Genomic DNA, 20,726 nt, shown 5'->3' on the forward strand with positions numbered 1-20,726 from the left:
GCCATCTTGCGGTCTTAGTGAACGTTACTAGAAAATCAATGGGTGTAGTCAGCAAAGATAGCTGTGGAATGATCCTCTTGGAATCTCTACTTTGATTCGTCTAATCGTTTCGAGTAGGCGAATCAAAGCAGAGAATTCAAGAAAATCACTCAACAGTCTGCATCCAATTCCCAGTTCAGATGCTCGTCGTATGTTTATTTGGTTCAAGACGGACGCGATAAATATACAGGGTGTCCCAAAACTCGGGGAGGAGCCAGAAATGGGGGGTAGCTGAGACGATTCTGAACAACAATTTCCTTTGCAAAAATGTCGGATGGGGCTTCGTTAAGGAGATATTAAGCGAAAACCCCGACCAATCAGAGCGCGCGTAGACCGTTGGAGCGGCCGCGGTAGCGAAGGCTACGCGCTGGTGGCCGCGCTTGCACGCGAACAAGTGACTCGACGTGCATCGAAGGACATTGGGCGCGGCCGCTTAGCTCGTAGCCTTCGCTACCGCGGCCGCTCCAACGGTCTACGCGCGCTCTGATTGGTCGGGGTTTTCTCTTAATATCTCCTTAACGAAGGCCCATCCGACATTTTTGCAAAGGAAATTGTTGTTCAGAATCGTCTCAGCTACCCCCCATTTCCGGCTCCTCCCCGACTTTTGGGACACCCTGTATACTTTATATAATTCAGATTGTAGTTTAAATCAAATTTAAACGTAATACTTTAAGATAAAGCGACTTTTATGGTCAAATCGTGCAGAAAGGGTTAATTTTGAATCGAATACAATGACTATAATACAAATTTCTTGTCTTTATATCAGCGCAGAAATTTGGATGCCTTTCAAGAAATTTGGAGTCCATTACCTTAGCTTGAAAAAGTATTTCTCTTGGAAATTATTGGAAATTTGTTGAAAACTGTACAAATCTCAAATTCCAATTGTGGTTTAACCGTGGCATGATTCTTCAGATCGTCTGCTACTTCAGATGATAGTGTTATCGCTGTCATCATTGCTATCGTCGACGTTGATTTTTCTCGCTGCCACTGTACTTACGTATTTCGTAAGCGCAATCTGCCCAACCTCTTTTTTCTTCTCTCGCGCGCAATGATGTAACGAATAATAAATAAAGAAAAATTGGATCAATTTAATGTTTTAACCTCTTGAGTCTTTATATAAAAATTACTATTACTTACGATTACAGTACCTTTTAGAATGGAAAAATACAGCATATTAAAGCGGGACAGCATATTTGAATGTTAGAATCGATTTACAAATAAAACTTACTTTGGTTTGCGTGTATTCGATTATAGCAAAAAAATCTATTTAAAATCCCTCGAGAGGTTAATAATAACATTAATATTTTTTTTAAATAATGTTACTTGTAATTATAGAATATTTGTATTATATCTCAACTCTTATTATATTTGTAATTTCTAATCATATTATTATGTACTTTGTCACCAAAAGTGCAACCGCACCGCTTTCTATTTTCTTAACCAAGACATCGTTAATATAAAATTCAGAAACTGTCCGTTTGTGATTTTCCTATAAATTCTTCCTATTTTTCTTCGACCTACGGGAACATTTTTTTGAGTTTTTCTTCTTATTCCAACGAAAAGTATTAGCTAGTTGGTTTGCGAAAATATTAAGATCATTAATATGGTAAATCAAAAATTAATGTAAAAGTAGCCTTAAATCCGTAAACAACGCTGTAGACGACAAAGTACCCAAGTTAGTAGCGAAATAGTTCCCATTCCTCGTGTTAGATGGCATTACATGTATACTGGCAATGCAGGTACCTTGCAGCAATATGGTGCAATAACTTTTTGAAGGCACACACTACTATGGTGTAATACCTTTTTTATAATTCCATTGTATAAACATAGCTGGTGTAACTTCTATAGTAATTAAATAAGTATCATAGTTGATGTATACAGGGTGTCCCAAAAGTCGGGGAGGAGCCGGAAATGGGGGAGTAGCTGAGACGATTCTGAACAACAATTTCCTTTGCAAAAATGTCGGATGGAGCTTCGTTAAGGAGATATTAAGCGAAAACCCCGACCAATCAGAGCGCGCGTAGACCGTTGGAGCGGCCGCGGTTGCGAAGGCTACGAGCTAAGCGGCCGCGCCCAATGTCCTTCGATGCACGTCGAGTCACTTGTTCGCGTACAAGCGCGGCCGTCAGCGCGTAGCCTTCGCTACCGCGGTCGCTCCAACGGTCTACGCGCGCTCTGATTGGTCGGGGTTTTCGCTTAATATCTCCTTAACGAAGCTCCATCCGATATTTTTGCAAAGGAAATTGTTGTTCAGAATCGTCTCAGCTACCCCCCATTTCCGGCTCCTCCCTGACTTTTGGGACACCCTGTATAATTCTCGCTATGATACTTATAGTCTTCTGAATAAATCAGAGTATACACCTGAGATATATCTAAAATAATTGATTAATAAAAATAAACAGTGCAGATACCTGATAAAAATGATTTCAAAGGATATAACTGTTTCGTAGGAAAGTTCCGGGGTAAGTGCCGTGTGGTTCAACACGGTCCTCTTTCCAGAAGGCCATGCCTTCTCCACTCCGTGGCTAGATCTTTCTAGAACAATATATCATTTGTTTAATTCAATATGGCTAATTATTAATTATGGCAATGCAACGTCGGGTTGCTTGGCCAGTTTACGCGTTACCGATGGTAAGTCATCGGTCATGCGACGCATTCGTTTTGGAGCCGTCTTCGGATCATCGCAAGCTCGCGCTCGGTCCGTCCGCCTTGATGTCTTCTTGGCCCTTCGCGAACCCATCGCTTGCAAACAGCGGCAGATCAGCTGTTCCGAAAATCAATATATTGATCGGACGCTAACATACCTATTCACATTGAAAAGCTATAGGTTTCTGATTTCCCTGTAACCCCTACAATATGTTTTCGACTATTTTTCCGCCCTATTCGACAGAGCGTACTTGCAATAAATAAATGCTAACGAACAAATGTTTGCTTGTTGCAGCACTGGTGGGAACGCGTCATATAGTGACCTTCATGCTGTTCTTGGGCATGGCGAACGCCTATGTGATGAGAACCAACATGTCCGTGGCGATCGTCGCGATGGTCAATCACTCCGCGATCGCCAGTGAGCATGATATAGTAGCGAAAGAATGCGGGCCTGACACCCACGCCAATGATTCCGCTCCAGTGCACGTAAGTATTGCACGCATCCGTAAAAAGTGTCCCTGACACAAATATTCGTGCAATCTTCTTCCCCAATTTTGAAGAAACTTTGCCTTGACTCTAGGGTAAAGTTAACAATTACATGTTAATATTAAGAATATTCTTTCTATAAAATTCGTAGGTACTAATAGAGAATCATACAGAATAATACAGCTTTGTATAGCATAATAAAGCGTAGAACAGTATAAATACAACGTCAATACAGTACAATACACAATAATACAGCGTTGTACAGCATAGTACAGCACATTTGTAAGTAAATTTTCTAAAGTAAATTTTCGATTTAATTATTTGTTATGTATATATATGGAACGGTCTCAGGTGAGAGCAGTAATTTTTTAAATATTTCTCATTGCATTATCATGAAAGGATCATCAATGGATTGGTTAGATGCTTCAGGTCGAAACTAGCCCAAACATGACCCCACTTAGTGATGCGCACGAGACGAGACGAGATTTCTACGATCCTGATATCTTGATTTCAAAAATTCTCGAAACATGCATATCGATCTCGAATTTTCGACAATTTAGAATATATGATCTCTTGGCGAGATTTTGACGAGAATTGGCAATACAGTTCAAAATATGCCAATATCTGTTGTTATTAGGAACGATATACAAGTTCTCCAGTTCTTAGATTACGTGAGTTTAAGGATTACATTTCGCACAGAATGTAAGAACATTACAAATAGGATAATTTTATAATGCAAGAAAACAACATTTCAGGAAATACGTATATTGTAGTTTGACCTGTAATTTAAAAACACTAATTGTCGTGACAATTGACTAGCGTTTTGTAATAAAGATATATTAATGTTAATACATAATTTACACAAATGTAAATTGATGTCACAGCAAAATCATATTCCCCATCATTGTTTAAATAATAAGTATAATATTTGTTCAAGCAATGACCGAGAATATGATTTTGCTGTAATATTATACCGCGCGGACACCGGTAGATCCTTTTTCTAAAAATGTTCAAAATCATTACTAACCAATAGCTAACTAGTTTGTGATTTCAGTCACCAACCAATTACGTTTCTTTTGAGTAGCTTCGTGTGTGGATGATCCAATTGTTTCTGAAATATTGAACCACATAAGTTTTGTTCCGCTAGATCGCTGAAATATCACACTGTGTGCCAGTCGGAACTTGCCCCTCAAAGCAGAAGCGGTTTATAACATCAACAAAATTGTATGTGGCATCGTTTGTTAACGCAGCAATATAATAAAACATTTTGTCGAGATTTCGACGAGAATTTGAAATAATCTTGATCTCGCCCAAATCTCGATGTCGTTCTCGAATGTTACAAATAATCTCGATCAAGAATCACATCTCGAAATCGAGATTTATCTCGTCTCGTGCGCATCGCTAACCCCCACTCGAAACACATTTAATCACGAGTAATTGTAATTCTATTGATTTCTACACAAATTTTAATACGTATACCTACAAATATTCAAAAGAATGTAGTCATGTTTGGACTCGTTTTTTACAGGGAAACCTCACTAATGTATCGATAATAGTCATTCTGCATGGGACCGTTGACCACTCTGGTCGAAGGGTCGTTCACGCCGAATGAACGATAACAGTATCGAGATTCACCCTATTACGTTTAAACGGGTGAGAATTAAACGAGTGCTAATATGGTAGTTAGTAACTGTCTCGTTCCGTGCACTCTAAGTGAGTGCTTTTAGTTTCAAGTGGGCGGCAATCGAAGGATTAAAAGCGTCACAGTGACGCTTATACCATTCGTCAGTGTCAGGCAACGGCGAAAACGGTAGTAAAAATAGGACGCCGTTTGCCTCTACCGACCAATTAACACGGCAACCGACGCGGTACAAAGTTCCGACCGTCGACAGACTTGCTACGAATATCGCTCAATTACAAGACACCGATTTTAACGAAATTTGGCCCTTATTTTATCTTAACACTTTACCGACCGGTAGCCGATTAATCGGCTTCTTGTCTTCAACGCTCACCGACCCGGTAGTCGATTAATCGACTTTTTGTCCGCAACGCTCACCGACCAGTAAGTGCTATGGTAACTAGCAAGTATTTGTTACTTTGAATCGAGATACAAGTTGCTTCGCTCTGTAAGCTCTCGTATTTTTATACAATTTCCGGTGCCAGGGAAGACATGCTGCCGAGCGGCCGATGAGAAAGGCATAGGATCTTGAACCGTTACCGGTCGGTAAAGTGTTAAGTTTTTGTTCGCGTTAGCGTGATCATGAAGAATGATTCCTTAAAATATTAAAAAATATCCCTTTTATTCCAGAGCGCCAGCGACGGAGAGTTCGTGTGGGACAGTACGCAGCAGGGTTACCTGTTGAGCTCGTTCTTCTATGGCTACGTGATCACACAGATACCATTCGGTATACTCGCGAAACGTTACGGATCAAAGTACTTCCTCGGTGTCGGGATGATGATCAATTCCGTGTTCGGATTACTAGTACCAGTATCCGCGCGCCAAGGCGGTTACTATTCCCTCATGGCCGTCCGATTCATTCAAGGTCTGGGCGAGGTAAGGCAACGCAAGATTTTTGGACCCACGATATCTCTTTTGCAAACGGAGGTTACGATTTGCCCGAGCGCTTTTCAAACGTAACTGGACGTAAAACGTAGAAACTGATTGTCATTAACGATTTCTAAAACATAGTCCACTCACAAAATGATCGGTAGTTATTATGTAAAATAATTTTGGAATTGTCGGATCAGTCTCGCCGCTTCTTCAAGCTCGGTTCCGTTGAAAAAATTGATCGTACAAGTTGTAATCTCCCCTTTTTACAAAGGGAATACGCAGCTGACTAGTTACTGATTTGAATGCGTTCTATTTTTGTCATTGAATTTGACCATAAATGTTATTAACGGTTTGACGAGATTTTCCTGATTAAAATAAGCTGAAACACGATCACATTCTGAGTATTTTTATCAATAAGTTGTTCTAATGATTTCTGAAAAAGTTTCAATGATGTATAAATAAAAGTAATCCGAATGGTGTCGTGTTTGTACTTGTTTTAATCGGGACGACCTCGCCAATTTTGTCAAAGACATTCTGGTAATGAAATAACGAATAACGAATAACGTTCACTTTATTCTATGCATTGAAGATCGATTCTTAGAACAAACCGACCCTCGTTAAAAGTCTCCAAACGAAGCGAGTTTTATCGAGGAATCGTTGAAAGTTCCTTGTGCGAAATTGCGAAAAGAAAATCAGCGACTAGTTGGCCGTACCCTGTCCCCGAGCCTCAAAAATCGTTGTCAATCGAGAATTCGACCCGTTCGATTACTCGAATTCGTAAAATGTAAACTCGCGCGGAAAAAAAAGAAAGAAAAGAAAAAATAAGAAAAGTAACAAATTAGAAAGGGGTTGTAAAAATCGCTAAAAATCCCCCGTCATGTGTGAACGCTTTTTTGATCGTTCGGGTGTATTTCCTCCCCCTAGGAATGGATTATCCCTATTGCAGGGTCCAATTGTGCCTTGCACGCACGCGCTGCTGGCCAAGTGGATACCGCCGAACGAACGCAGCAGGATGGGAGCCTTTGTGTACGCCGGTAAGCTGGTTCACTGCGATCTTTGTTTATGCGTAGCTCTCCCTCCGCCCGTCCATTCGTCCGGACGTCTTGGTCCGCGCTCTTTTACTGCCTATCGATGGAACGAAACCTACCAGAGGCCACCTCGGATGATATTCTTCCGTTTATCGGGATACCTGCTCTCTCTAATCCGTCGGATGCTTCTTCCTCTCCTTCGTCTTTTTATTATTATTATTATTATTATTATTATTATTATTATTATTATTATTATTATCAATCAGTATTATCGACGCTAGCGCGCCACGCTACCGCAATTTTAATCGATGTATTCCCTTTTGTTTCCCCGTTCAGGTGCTCAATTTGGTACAGTAATATCGATGCCTCTGAGTGGTATCCTCTCTGAATACGGATTCAGCGGTGGCTGGCCATCGATCTTTTATGTGTTCGGAGCAGTAGGTACCCTGTGGTGCATCGCTTTTTTGTTGATCGTGTATGAGGATCCGGAAAGACATCCTCATATCCCCGAGGACGAGAAGAAGTATATACTGAGCGCTCTCTGGGGCAGCGCTGGAGCATCCGTGAGTAGCACTGACCCCCCCCTCGATTTGCTAGAAGCTGGAGATTATTGGAATAATCACGTATTTCGAATTTGTTTCGTTTAAGTAAATAAATTAATGGAATATATTTCGTGCGATGTCCACAGTCCCCACCCGTGCCATGGCGGTCGATCGTTACGTCGCTGCCATTCTGGGCCATCCTGATCGCGCACATGGGTCAGAACTACGGATACGAGACGCTGATGACGGAACTGCCAACGTTCATGAAGCAAATTCTGCACTTCGACATTAAATCGGTAAAGATTGTGGCTGATTTTTAACGGCCAATTTATTCAGACGAACGACAAAGAATTTATCTATCTCTAATAATACCTAATCTTCCCTATTTCAGAACGGCACCATCTCCTCGCTTCCATACCTGGCCATGTGGCTGTTCTCGATGGTGATCTCTCACGTGGCCGACTGGATGATCTCCAGCGGAAACTTCAACCACACGTACACGCGGAAGATCATCAACAGCATCGGTCAATTCGGGCCTGCGATTGCGTTGATAGCAGCTTCCTTCACCGCGTGCAATACCTGGTTGACGGTCACCCTCTTGACGGTCGGCGTAGGTTTGAACGGTGGTATTTATTCGGGATTCAAGGTGAATCATCTGGACATATCCCCGAGGTTCGCTGGCGTGTTGATGTCCTTCACTAATTGTCTGGCAAATCTTGCTGGCCTTCTCGCGCCTATTACTGCTGGATACATAATCGTCGGAACGGTAATTATTCCAATACAATTAACCCTATAAACCCGCAGCATTTTTGTATGGTTGTAGGTATTTAGTCAGGTCTAGGCACTTGTAGGTAACGCTTAGTAAATTATTAAGGAATATTAGTTAATGTTAGTTCATTTTAAAAACAGGAAAAAAGTTTCGTGAACATTTTTTCAGCAATTAATTATAATAAGTTATTTCTTTAAATTATTTAAATTATGAATGTGACAGTTTATTTCCTGTAAATTTTTGTTGCATAATAATATGTATAAGAAGCAGTCGCTTACACGTATACCAGAATTTAATTATGTTCAGCATTATGATAGCATCGGCAAACGTTTTTGTTCCCAGCCGACGCATGCGAAATGGAGGCTGGTGTTCATGATCTCGGCGGTCGTTTACATCGTTTGCGCCATTTTCTATATAATATTCGGCTCTGGTCAGAGGCAGTCGTGGGACAATCCGGAGAAGGACGAGGACAGGCACGAGAAGCAGGGCTTGGACACCGTGAAATCTGTAATAGAAACGCAACATTGACGATGAGCTTGTTTCTGCGACATATTCTCGTTCACTATCTCTCTATTTCTCTCTTACTGCCATTACGGCGAACGCACAGTTGCTCGAGATAAGTTGTGGCTACCTTTGCCCCCATCTGCGATTCATTCCTGCCACGCTCATTCGATCATTCGATACCGATTGGCTGCGAGAAAGCGTCAAGAGTCGTTAACGAGATTAACGTCGCTAGCGTTCACAAGTTCGTGCAAGTTTGTGATGATCTTCTTGTGGTTCGCGGTTCCATATTTTCTCCGGGTCCCCCCTTTTATTTATTCTTCCATCCCGCTACTCCGTATTCACCAATAGGATCTAACCCCTTCGTGCCCCCTACACACGGTACAGGTAAGTATTGTTTCTTTTTGTAGATACACATCAGTCTGTTCCGTCGCTAATACAATGAAATCGCAAAGAAAGTTTGCTTGAAAATGTAGTTCAAATTGAGAAAGAATGTTTCTTTGAAACTCGCACTGCGCATGGTTACGAGTGTTGGAATATCCGCAATGCTCTAACAGAAAACCATCATCAGCGAAAAAAAACAATTTTTAAAAGAAAAACAATTGATATTGTGGGGCACGAAGAAGTTAGAAACGTGCGCCAAAATACAAGAGAAGTTCGTTCAGTCGAAAAAGTGGACGAAAGCAAGAGCACGATAAGAAATTTTCGAAACTGGGACAACCTTTAACTTTTTTCTAAGGATAATGTCTACTTGCATTTGTTTTTCAACCACAAATTCTTGAAATATTAACGAATCGAACAATTAAAAAGAATTTTAGGTTTTGATATATTTTTTTTTTATTTTTTTGAGTTTTGTCAATTGTATTTTTTCGATTCTTTAATATTTCCAGAATGCGTGGCGAAAAAGAAAATTTCAAAGATGATATCGAGTTTCCTACAAAACAAGTCGGATAGTTACGTTAAAACAAGCAAATGTAAGTGCATGTTATATCGTTGCAACAAATAACAAATTATGTCGTCGAAAGATCTAGCACGAAGGGATTTAACTTCTTCCACCATGAATTCTGTATGTCAGCGATTAGAAAAAGCCGCAGCTTGTTCCAGTTTCTAGAATTCGAACTCAAATTGTATGCAAACATTTGCGCATAAGTCGAATCGAACGTAATGTCGTTTCTGCGCGATCCATGGAATAAGTTAAGGAGAGAACGACGATGAGCATATGTGTGTGGTTGTCGTAGATGCGTGTATGTCCCGAAAGAGCGAGAGGAACGAGAAGAAAGATAGCATGCTCGAACTTGAGAACAGATAGAGACAATGAAGGAGAGAGAATATTTTACATTTTTATAGAATCCCATTTCGTTTATCGAAGATTGCGTGCCTTACGATCGAAAATGCTAGAATAAAGATTGCATCGAAGTTTCTTCGGATCTTTCGGAACCGCTTCGTCGCGTGTTCTTCTTTTGTTCATTTTACATTGGTGGGTAGCTTCATGAGCCCAAAGATTGGCAAAATTCTTCTCGATTATAATAGATAAACGGACTGCAGATTTTTGTGCATCCATAGCGTATGTTAGTTCTTTGCACTCTAAAGGGATTAGGGTATTCATAAAGAAATTAACAGAAGTTCGAGTTCCTGAGAGCTTTTTTTGGAGTCCACGAACGCGTAAGTTTGCAGTCTAGAAATAACCAAAACCCTCTAAGTGAAATTTTCATTTTTATTTAACGGATATACAATTAATTTCTATTAGTTATAAATTTTGTATTTGGATAAGAATTTTGCCCATCTCTACCACGGAACACGAACCAAACTACAAAGAACGACACGGAACGACGATTCGTTCGACCTCTGTCCGCGTCCGTGCACAATACAGTGCGTCGCAGAAGTATTCGTATTCTCCCAATTGCTGATTTAAAACGATTGAAATATTTTAAAGACAAAATGTTACAATATTAATGTGCCATCCTAACCCTTTGTACAAATGAAGTAGCTTACACCTGAAAGCCTCAATTAACATCATCGAATAACTTATTTGTGATTATTAGTTTATTCGTATCTTATTCGAATTCCAGTTGTTGCATACAACTGTTATCTTTCAACAAAATTAATATTAATTGAAAGTTAAATCAATACAGTGTATATATTTTTATCCATGAAGATCCTGTACCATTTATCTACAAAGGACGTCAGCAATCAAATAGTAGGAATACTTATGTAACTCCATTGTACGTGCACGCATGCATACACGCGTGGCAACAGTATTAGAGCGAATATATCCTAGCATTCGCCCTTCCCCTCCCCCCCCCCCCCTCATTGCGCGCCGCGTTTATCGCAAACAACTGCCATTTTGTATTGTATCACTAAAATTGATCGCAGAAAAAAGAAATGTTCGCCATCCACCCTCCTCTGACCCAATCTCACGCCGGGAATCTTTCACTTTCAAAAAGCGTTTTGCGAACACTTTCTTGCAATACAACAATGGTTTATACATATTGTAGATATCTCTACGCGTAAGTTTCTACCACGCTATAGACATTTAGAAACATTAATTGCTCTTACTTATTTATATACAACGTGTACAAAGCAGAAAAGAAATGTAGGGAAGAAAGTAATGATAACTTCGAATGTTCCTGAAAAGAAAGAAAAAAAAAAACGATAAACATTCGAATGAAAGGATGTATGTCTGCATAGTGGAATGCATTTTCTCTTTTTTTTAATTATTATTGTTGTTGTCATTATTATAATTATTATTAATACAATTATTGTTATTGTTATTGTTATTATTATAATTGTCATCGTCCACACCATCGCCATTCATCGTCATTGTTGTCGTCACAGGTAGCCGTCGGTATCATCGTCATTATCATTATTATTAATATTATTATTATAATTATTACACGACGAGCATCCATGGAGGCGTCATTGAAACATGTTACTATACGAAAACAGGACGACCCTTGTATTCTTTTTGTGTTTATTTTTCCGCATGGATAGTGAGCGTTCTTTCTTCTCGAGCGACAACAGTAACAAACATCGTGTATCCATCGGGTTCGAACGAATCTTTATTTGCTGAAGTCATGCTCGATAGCGTTGTCAATTCTTGTTCGATCGAACCTATTCATAGTACCTGCGTCTTCTTGTGATCATGTACCGAGAATGTGACTTCGATGACTTCCTTAGGAACACTGCTGGTAATTCATACTCAATTCGGTCATCGTTGACCCTGAAACGAATGTTTCACGTGTTTGAAATTTCTTCCTCTCGCGTGCGCGCATGCGTACCAGGGTACACACGTTAAACCCTTTGTGGACGATCGATGCAAATAAATACGTTCAGTCGAACAGCTGAACGTGTATGGTATACTCCGATCACCGTTGAACGTAAAATTTCCAACGCGTGGAAGAGTCTTCCACATACAGTCAATGTATAAACAGTGTGCGTCTTGTTCCAAAATGGTCGTGCGCAAAGGGTGAAGATACAATTGCGCGCCAAATCCGAATTACGTCAGATCCGATACCAACGTTATACTTCTTGGAATATATGTACATGTACATATATATTTATATATACGTATTATCGATGATCCCGATAGAACCGTTTGTATCCGTCGTAATTTTACCGTCTCAACGAGAACTTGTAAAGTAATCGATTTAAACGTTGGGATTGATATTTTTTATATAAAGATTTACGAGCGTTGTATATACAAAAGGATGTCGTGGTCCTGCGAAACTGTAATTTCGTCGTTGGAATTGTAAATAATATGTGATGATACACGAGTGCAGGTAAATAAATTATCGCTCAAATTGTAAGATCAAACGTACGGTGGTGCTTGAATTTCGCGTGAAAATAAATTCTCTGTCGTGGCAGAATTCTTGCTGCCGAAAATACATAAGAAATACTTAGATCAACATTTCTAAGAAATGAAATTGGTTAGAGATCAGTTGTTATTGAAGCTTACGATCTGATCTACCTTTCCTGTTGGATACAACCTCCCTTTCCTTGATTGATAATTAAAAATGTTAAAATTGTTTAATCTAATATATGAAACAGGAGAATAACCATAATTATTAATTTATTTTTTTTATTTCTAAGAATAGCATCATTTATGAATTATTCGAGAATGCATAAAATATTGTCCACTTGACAGTTCAAATTGTTTCACTGAAATGAATATAATCATCTAACGATGAACAGACCTAATTAATTTTTCTATCTTATTTCTAATCTTTAATCTTTACACTAGATGGCGCTACTAACTTGTTTGTTTGTTTATTAAATTAAAGTGCGTACATTCGTAGAAGTACTTTGCACTACTATGTGGTGCTCTCTTGTTACATTTCCTCTTCTAAACGTTTTACATTGATATTACTTAGTCTCTATTCTTACTGGCTGATTTTATAATTATTATCCTTCTTAAAACTAACCGCAATAAGGAATAACAGAATAATAAACTTTTTAATTTGTAAGTCGAGGTTGTCATACTCTTTACGTGCGCTACTGACTTATATTTAATAGAATTCAATAAATTTGCAGAACTCGAAAAGTCAACAAAGTCATGGAATTATTTACCGAGTTTCTATTTGATATATAATTTTTAATAAACATAGATTGCTTTTTTGACATACGGTGCTTCGTTGACCAAAAAATTGCAATTAATCGACTTCCTTCGTTAAATGTTACATTCATAAATATCTATTTTGCAAAAGTTCGTTAACCCCCATAAACATCTATGTAACATTAAGTAGCAACTTATGCTTTGCAAATGTTGGAACAGAGTACAGAGCGAAATTTCGGAGTTTTCCAGGTTTCAATTCTGAGTGCGCATGCGTCATTAGGAGCATCACTCTAAAAATTACTCTGTGGTGACAGATTGCTGTGAGTCAGAATTGGTCAGAGTCAACTGTCAAACAGGATGTACGACGCAATCGGGTACGTATGTGTAATAACATAGTGGTACATGATATATGTTGTTGCGATTGGGAATATTTAGATTAGACAACTTCGTGGTTTACGATGTATCGATATCGTGCGTTCTTGACGTTCGCGAGCGTCGCGTTCGTTGCGTCTTATGGCACATAAAAATTTGTAGGTTAAGTACATAATTTCATTAATCGTACAGTGTTAAAAAGTTTCGTCCGTTTCGAATTATGCTTAAAAGAGTGAGCCAGTAACGCGAGTCACAATTATGTAAACACTCGAAATCATAAATCGCTTTACCACAGATTTGGTTTGACCACAAATCTGTTGTGCACTCCATAACTCTCCCAGCATTCTTTAGATGGAATATGATAGTAACTTAATCCCCTTTATTCTAGGACTATGAATGTGAGAATCTACGTTAATATCGTACTCGATAAGGTATTTACATATATTTCATAAACGAATAAATTTTGCAGATAACTGGTAGAAAGGATGTCGACTGTGTGGATCCTTGTGTACGTGGTGGCTGTAACAATTGGAGCAGTGAGATGCAGCGACATAACTCCAGCTGTGTTTGGAAGCGTGCTCGATGGCATGCCAGCTGCCTTTGGGGATTTTAATTCAGATGAACTAACCGATGTGTTCATGCTACGCAAGAATGGCACCACCGTCCAGATATTCCTCGCCGCTGAACAGGAGCCACTTCTGAGGCCCAGTTCTAATCTGAGCTGCACTTTCAGGCGTATTGTTGTTGGCATTGTACCCGGAGACTTTGATGGTGATGTGTTTATGGATGTCTTGGTAGTCACGTATGACAAAAAAGAGAAATTATCATATGTTTACGTTTTGTGGGGTGGGAATGACCGACTCAACTGCACAAATGAGGATGAGCCGCTCATAAAGATGACCGGTCAGCCATTGGCGATGGACTTCAATCGGGACATGATCATAGACTTGTTTGGTTTGGATGAACACAGTAGGAGGACATTCTGGATTTTCGATCAAAGCAGACGCGCTCCTAAAACTGAGTACATGGACAAGAAACATCTGTATCCAGCGATCAGCCAGCCCCATTCGAATGCCTATTTGGACTTGAACAACGATTTCTACGCGGATCTAGTCGTCACCACGAACGCTTCCTTTGAAACTTGGCTGGGCAGCAAGGAAGGGTTCATCCCTAACCATAATATAACGTTTCCATACAATATTTCACTAGATACAAATTTTCACGGAGTAATCGGGCAAACCCTCTACTTGGACGTGGAGTTGACAGGGAAGATGGACGTTCTTCTGCCGCTCTGTTTCGACGAGGGTTGCACCAATAGCACCATCATGATGTACTCCGATCAGTGGCACAATCTCCAAGTAAATTTCAGAGACAATAACAACGTACTGTGGGGCTTTGTGAGACCCGACGGACGACGGTACACTGACACCATAACTCTACGCGGCGGCGATTTCAACATGGACGGTTATCCCGACCTGTTAGCCACATTGAAGTCAACCACTAACAAGCAACAGTCGTTCCTCTTGGAGAACGTCGCGTGCAACACTTGCTCTGGCTTCGGTCGAAAATTCGAAGTCAAATGGCAGGCGTTGAATCCTTTTTACAATGAAACGGCGATGGCGGTGTTCTACGATTTCTACCAAGACGGAATTTTGGACGTTATCCTGGTGGAGGTCGACAAAAGTACAGACACCTATCGCACTGCCGCCTTCAAGAACAGCTTGGACTACGACGCGAATTTTGTAAAAGTGATGGTATTGACCGGTCTCAACAACAGCATGTACCCTATCTCTCCCGGATCCCTGGGGAAAAAGAAACGAACCTACGGGACCAACTTGCCAGGTCCATCGATAGCTTATCGGACCACCACCCAAGATGGCAGTCCTAGGAACGCGATTGCTGCTCAGTTGCCGCAAAGCGCACACTTTTCCTTGAACTTGCCTTACACCACGTTCGGTTTAGGCAGGACACCTAACTTTGTCGACACTCTTACGATAGGGGTAAGTTGCATGAAAGAGTAGAGTTAAGAATAAAATATATGTACATATAAATATATATCTGTAAGGACATTACTTAACCCTTTGAACTACGAGATTACCTCATAATGATATAGTCATTTTTCATTTGCCCTAAACAGGTGGGAGGAAACTGTCGAGAGTGGCCGCAAATAATTCCAAATTCCCAGATGGTAGTGATTCCAAACCCGATCTCAGAACCTGGGAGGTGGAAGGCGCAACTATTTGTAACTCCTAGCAAATTGATTTTATTAAGCGCCGCCGCCTTGACGGGGACATGCGGCTTGATATCGTTAATTATTGTCGGCTTGTATTGGAAGGAACGAAGGGAAGACAAAATTGAGAAGCTACAAGAAGCACACAGATTTCACTTCGACGCGATGTAAAGAAAAGAGGATAGAAATAAGAGTTCGTTTGCTTGCTATCTATTAAGGAATGTATTTAATCGATTTCGACGTGTAAAATATTTCTTAAGCGATAAATAAATAAATAAATTAATTAATAACTTAATAAATATAAACATCTACAGAAAAATAAATAGGGGAACCAAAGAAACATGTAAATGTACAAACGGATGGCGCCGGAATACTCACCGTACTCGATTCGCGGCTACTGCGAGTTACTGTAAAGAATGCCTCTAAACAATGAGAAAAGACAGTCTTTCCGTGTATAAAATTCTAACCAATAGTGAAATAACTTTTTTTTTTAAATTCTTTTAGATTTCATTCAGGGGCATCCTCTCCATTATAGTTTAGTCGATTTTTTCAGAGTACAATGAGCTCATCGAGTACGATGTGTAAACTAGAAAATTACAGTCACTGATAAAATTGACAATTTATTAATTCCTCTTGAACATTCTTAGAAAACAGGACTCGTTGATGTTTATTTCGCATCTTGATCGACGTACTGAGTGCGAAATACACATGTATAATAATAATAATAATAATTAATAATAATAATAATAATATGTATATATTAACTCATTTGCATCATAGCTCTGTATACGCTAGCCGCTGTATTTATCCGAGTCGTTCTATCGACAGTCGGCTCGTATCACCGCACTTTTCGCGTATTACTGTGTAACGATAGTTCCTATGTTTTTGTTATTGATTTTACTTAGAAATTACATGTAATAATTAAAACAAAGGATAGTATCATACATTTGTACAGTCAATAAATTGAGATAATCAGTAGATTATTTTATTAATATGGTAATCTTTAAAATAAAAGATATATAACGATAACGTCACAAATATCGCATCGACAAAATTTCTCTTTTAAAGGATTTGGCTAAACATACTTTGTATCCTTTAAATGTTCTTTTACTCTGTTTTCGATGGAAATATTTTTTAAATTTTGTCTCCGCTGAATCTGATTACTTTTCTCGTCTTGGAAAAATTTAACGAAGCTATCATTGTTAATACAACCATGCCTTTCTTATCTTTCCATTTTATGATAGCTATATCTTCAATTGAAAATAGAGTAGTTTCGCCATTTTCTCATTTAGCAAATGTTAGTTCCTTAGGCATTGCTGAAAGCAGTGTAATCTGCGACTAGTGACACGTGAACATTGTCGTGAGCGTGCTATTCCGCTTACAGATGCAAATGAGTTAACAAAACATCTTCGTCGGTGTGATTTTGGTCGCTGCGGTATGCGCATTTGATCGTCGAGCTTAAGGTAACCTGGAATTCGTTATTGGCAACGATCGTTTTTGATGACAGGGTTCAAATCGTTGAAATAGGGATGCGCCATTGCTTCGTCTGCCGACAATCTTAGAGCCGGATTACATACTAACAATCTCTGAAAGATATCAGCGAACGTTTGCACCACACTTATTTTATTTCTATGATCATCAATGGACCGATCATTTAGTTCATGCTAGATTCGTTACCTGTAGTAGATCTCTGCCCCTGGAGTTAAGTTTCGGTGTAACTTGAGCTAATCCTTGGCCAGGGTGGTACGGTGGAATGGGCTTGTAGTCGGGAAGAGTCGTAAAATCTGGCCAAGTCGCCTCGGTCGGCGTGCCCAACATCTTGAATATTCGCTTCAGTTGATCGTCCACGTCTGAACCAGGAAACAGTGGTATGCCAGCGTTCGCTAATTCTGTGAAATGTATGGATCATTATATATTTGAAACGTCAACCTTACGATAGCCAAACGATACCCTTATAGCTATCAAGGATGTAACGGTTATGAAAATACATTGGCGGTTTGTTCCGATAGGACGAACTTAGGAAACTTTCCTTTAAGTGCAATTAAAGCAAAAGTGCTGAAAATTATGTTTTAAAGAATTGAGAACAAACTCAGTGTTGAGAAAAAAAATTAAATTTCTTTCATTCAGATCTCTTATGGCTATTCACCAGCAAATATACATCCGGCGCTCCACATGTCGATGGACGTTGTGTATAATTTTGCTCCAAAAAGAACATCTGGAGGACGGTACCATAGCGTGACAACTTCCGCGGAATAACATTTCACAGGAATTCCAAAGGCTCTCGCCAGTCCAAAGTCAGCTAATTTCAACTCCCCGTTCTGGAAGGGAGTTCGGGATAGGGCTTTAATACTAGTAATACCTCCTCGCCGAACAGGTAGAAGACGTAAACTTGTACCTTGTTAATGAGCAAATTTTGTGGCTTGAGATCTCTGTGCAATACATTTCGACTATGGCAAAATGCCAATCCACGCAGTAACTGGTATCTGAAATGAACCAAAAAACGGTACACCTATAACCTGTTACACAGCATTAAGTTTCTCACTAACACATACAGATACTTACAAAAACGATTTGACGACATCTAAATCGATCTCTCCGTTCAGACTATCAAAATACTTCTTCAGGTCCTGATCGCAGTGCTCGAAGACTAATGTTAATTTTTTGTCACTGTGCAACACGTCGTACAGCCTGACAATATTTTTGTGCTTCAACTCCTTCAGTAAACAAATCTCTCTAAGAGCAGAGGACGGTACACCCTGTGTAAGAAACTAATAAGTAAAGAACTAATAAGTAAGAACCATAGGATTTCATCGATATTTTGTGGAGAAAATCCTTTCTTGAACATGTTACGTATCTATGTGTAAATAATTGTAAATGGCTGATGTTATTTAATGATCTATTTTGCCTGTGTAACAATAATTTTTCTTTCTGTGTACATTATTTCAAATTGGTTAAACTTACTTCGTCGTCATCATCTAATCGTACTCTCTTCAGGGCAACGATTTCGTGAGTCTCGCGATTCTTTGCTTTGAAAACGGTTCCATAAGTGCCTAAAAAATAAAGTCTATAACAAATTTCTATAATAAAATAAGTTATCTAAAATATGTAAACACTATTTATATAAGAACAATGCATTTTTATCATGCAGTGTTGTGCAGAATGTAATTCATGATTACGAGCATTAACTAATCAGTTGTCATTGTTATTGATTAATCAACAATTGGTATTAATTATGACTAACGAACAGTCAGACACGGTTAACTTTGAAAGATTATAAACTATCGATTTATAAATGCACATCATAAATGTAGTTCATGATTAATGGTTAATACGACACTCGTAAGAGTTTACTTTTACTAAGTAATCACAAAGTAATTGGATAGTAATCACTGCCCAACTGCGGCTGTCAAAAAAACATTCGACGTATGAACACCGGGTGTTGATTTATTGAACACTAAATCAAGAGAAAAAGTGATTCGACCTCTTAAAAAGGAACGACGTACGAAAGATACGAGGCACTCACCTTCTCCTATTTTTTCGAGTTTCTCATATTTTTGCATATTTTTGCCAATCCTACGGGCGGAATAGTTGCAGAGTGGTTAGCGCTGCACTCGAAAAACGATCGTGCGCGAAATCACTGACGGTAGGCGGCGCCATTCGCGTCAAAACAGCTTAGAGATCTATGCAAAACGGTCGCCAATGTCGCGACAACTTTCCATCGCCGCTAATTTTAAACGTTTTACGCACCCTTCTCGAACGCAAAATTAGATATGACCTTTCATTCGTTTCTACGTCCTTTGTTTTCTACCTAATAATATGTAGGGTATACGACCGATTCAACTGTTTCTTTGTTTCGTAGCACTCTTGGGAATTACGCACTTTATCACTGATTTATCACTTATTGTTAGAGCGACAAGGTTTACTTATCCTCGAATTTACACCACACTCCATTGAATGTCCTTGTATCCCATTGTACAGAAGTTGCATGGAGCATCTTTATGCAATTAACCACGAATACGTGTACGTAAATGAACAGACTCTATGTTTACGTGTGCTTTATAAATATCTTACGCATATTGCCGATAGTCGACCAATAATTACAGTATACTCAAGGGTAACGAGATCAAATAAAAACTATCCATATAAAAAGTATACATTTTTATATATAAAATCTCTTATTATTTTTGTTATCTATAAGACAGAAATATATTGTGAATAACTCCAAAACAATTTTTTTTTTTTTTTTTGAAAGTTTGCATTTATGCATTTTTAGACCTGATGTCGTTTTGATTATTAAGCAAATGAGTGTAATACTACATGCTTGGGTGAGGATAGCAATCTCCATTATGACCGAAATAATTGATCGAACAATAATTAACTTGAATAAAGGTTCAACTAAAAGTTTGTATCTTGTAAAGAGCTATCCAATCAAATAAGGATAAAGTGATACCACGTACTGCTTCCAAAAATATATGGGAACACTCTTGTTCCTGCTAGTAATAACACCAAAATATACTCCTTACTAAAAGGCTTGCCTTCTACTGACATTTAACTAAAGCAAAAATAAAATCGATATCTTTAATAGTGCCGGTGATAATTGGAGCATGACGGTAATCAGCATCGTAACTTCAACATCACCTTCCACCTTCCTCCTTCCAACTTCACCCTTCCACCTTCCACATGCCACATTTCATCATTTGTTTCCACCACCTACCTATCACCTTCCATCTACCACCATCCACCTTCCACATCCTCTTTAACTATAACCTTGAGTTCAACAGTAACACGTTTTACAACGCTTTGTAGGTGAATGACAGCACCCAACATCTCTTAACACCACATGACACTTTCTCACACACGCTAACACATCCTAACACTTTCTGACACCTCCTGCCACCTCCTAACATCTTACACTTTCGAAAATCTCCTAACACCTTCCAACACCTCCTACCATCTCCAAATAGTGGAAGTTTCGGGAGGAGCGATTTGCAACATTGTTGGGTTTGCAAC

At 39.2% G+C, this 20,726-nt stretch overlaps 3 protein-coding genes across 5 annotated transcripts; 2 read left to right on the forward strand and 1 right to left on the reverse strand.

Annotated features, from left to right (window-relative positions):
• The first annotated feature begins 2,985 nt into the window (after positions 1 to 2,985).
• On the forward strand, positions 2,986 to 11,333 carry LOC128877897 (putative inorganic phosphate cotransporter). Its single transcript, XM_054125535.1, has 7 exons — positions 2,986 to 3,171; positions 5,480 to 5,725; positions 6,669 to 6,756; positions 7,087 to 7,313; positions 7,439 to 7,588; positions 7,684 to 8,058; positions 8,404 to 11,333. The coding sequence occupies exons 1-7, from the start codon at positions 3,013 to 3,015 to the stop codon at positions 8,587 to 8,589; spliced, it is 1,431 nt and encodes a 476-aa protein (XP_053981510.1). The 5' UTR covers positions 2,986 to 3,012; the 3' UTR covers positions 8,590 to 11,333.
• Positions 11,334 to 13,346: 2,013 nt separating this feature from the next.
• Positions 13,347 to 16,694, forward strand: LOC128877896 (T-cell immunomodulatory protein). Of its 2 annotated transcripts, none has more exons than XM_054125533.1 (3): positions 13,347 to 13,488; positions 13,956 to 15,486; positions 15,624 to 16,694. In XM_054125533.1, the coding sequence occupies exons 2-3, from the start codon at positions 13,972 to 13,974 to the stop codon at positions 15,885 to 15,887; spliced, it is 1,779 nt and encodes a 592-aa protein (XP_053981508.1). In that variant the 5' UTR covers positions 13,347 to 13,488; positions 13,956 to 13,971; the 3' UTR covers positions 15,888 to 16,694. The 2 variants fall into 2 exon arrangements, with proteins under 2 accessions (XP_053981508.1, XP_053981509.1); XM_054125534.1 differs by lacking the exon at positions 13,347 to 13,488 and adding an exon at positions 13,591 to 13,884.
• LOC128877898 (cyclin-dependent kinase 5) lies at positions 16,324 to 19,751 on the reverse strand. Of its 2 annotated transcripts, none has more exons than XM_054125536.1 (7): positions 19,240 to 19,751; positions 18,678 to 18,766; positions 18,279 to 18,484; positions 18,112 to 18,199; positions 17,863 to 18,034; positions 17,394 to 17,605; positions 16,324 to 17,302 (listed from the first exon to the last, which is right to left on the reverse strand). In XM_054125536.1, exons 1-7 carry the CDS (start codon positions 19,274 to 19,276, stop codon positions 17,195 to 17,197), a joined length of 912 nt encoding a protein of 303 aa, XP_053981511.1. In that variant the 5' UTR covers positions 19,277 to 19,751; the 3' UTR covers positions 16,324 to 17,194. The 2 variants fall into 2 exon arrangements, with proteins under 2 accessions (XP_053981511.1, XP_053981512.1); XM_054125537.1 differs by having other exon boundaries at positions 18,279 to 18,472; positions 19,240 to 19,745.
• Between the last annotated feature and the right edge of the window lie 975 nt (positions 19,752 to 20,726).

The sequence above is a fragment of the Hylaeus volcanicus genome, chromosome 6 (assembly GCF_026283585.1).
Source record: "Hylaeus volcanicus isolate JK05 chromosome 6, UHH_iyHylVolc1.0_haploid, whole genome shotgun sequence".
Classification (NCBI taxonomy): Eukaryota; Metazoa; Arthropoda; class Insecta; order Hymenoptera; family Colletidae; genus Hylaeus; species Hylaeus volcanicus.

Bases quoted from the DNA above. Each gene is read 5' to 3' on its own strand.
- LOC128877898 (XM_054125536.1), bottom strand. From the start codon at position 19,276: ATGCAAAAATATGAGAAACTCGAAAAAATAGGAGAAG. The intron at 18,485-18,677 runs GTAAGTTTAACC...TTTACTTATTAG, and splicing joins GATTAGATGATGACGACGAA to TTTCTTACACAGGGTGTACC. The intron at 18,200-18,278 runs GTAAGTATCTGT...GGTTCATTTCAG, and splicing joins GATGTCGTCAAATCGTTTTT to ATACCAGTTACTGCGTGGAT.
- LOC128877896 (XM_054125533.1), top strand. From the start codon at position 13,972: ATGTCGACTGTGTGGATCCTTGTGTACGTGGTGGCTGTAACAATTGGA. The intron at 15,487-15,623 runs GTAAGTTGCATG...TGCCCTAAACAG, and splicing joins TCGACACTCTTACGATAGGG to GTGGGAGGAAACTGTCGAGA.
- LOC128877897 (XM_054125535.1), top strand. From the start codon at position 3,013: ATGCTGTTCTTGGGCATGGCGAACGCCTATGTGATGAGAACCAACATG. The intron at 3,172-5,479 runs GTAAGTATTGCA...CTTTTATTCCAG, and splicing joins ATGATTCCGCTCCAGTGCAC to AGCGCCAGCGACGGAGAGTT. The intron at 7,589-7,683 runs GTAAAGATTGTG...TCCCTATTTCAG, and splicing joins TGCACTTCGACATTAAATCG to AACGGCACCATCTCCTCGCT.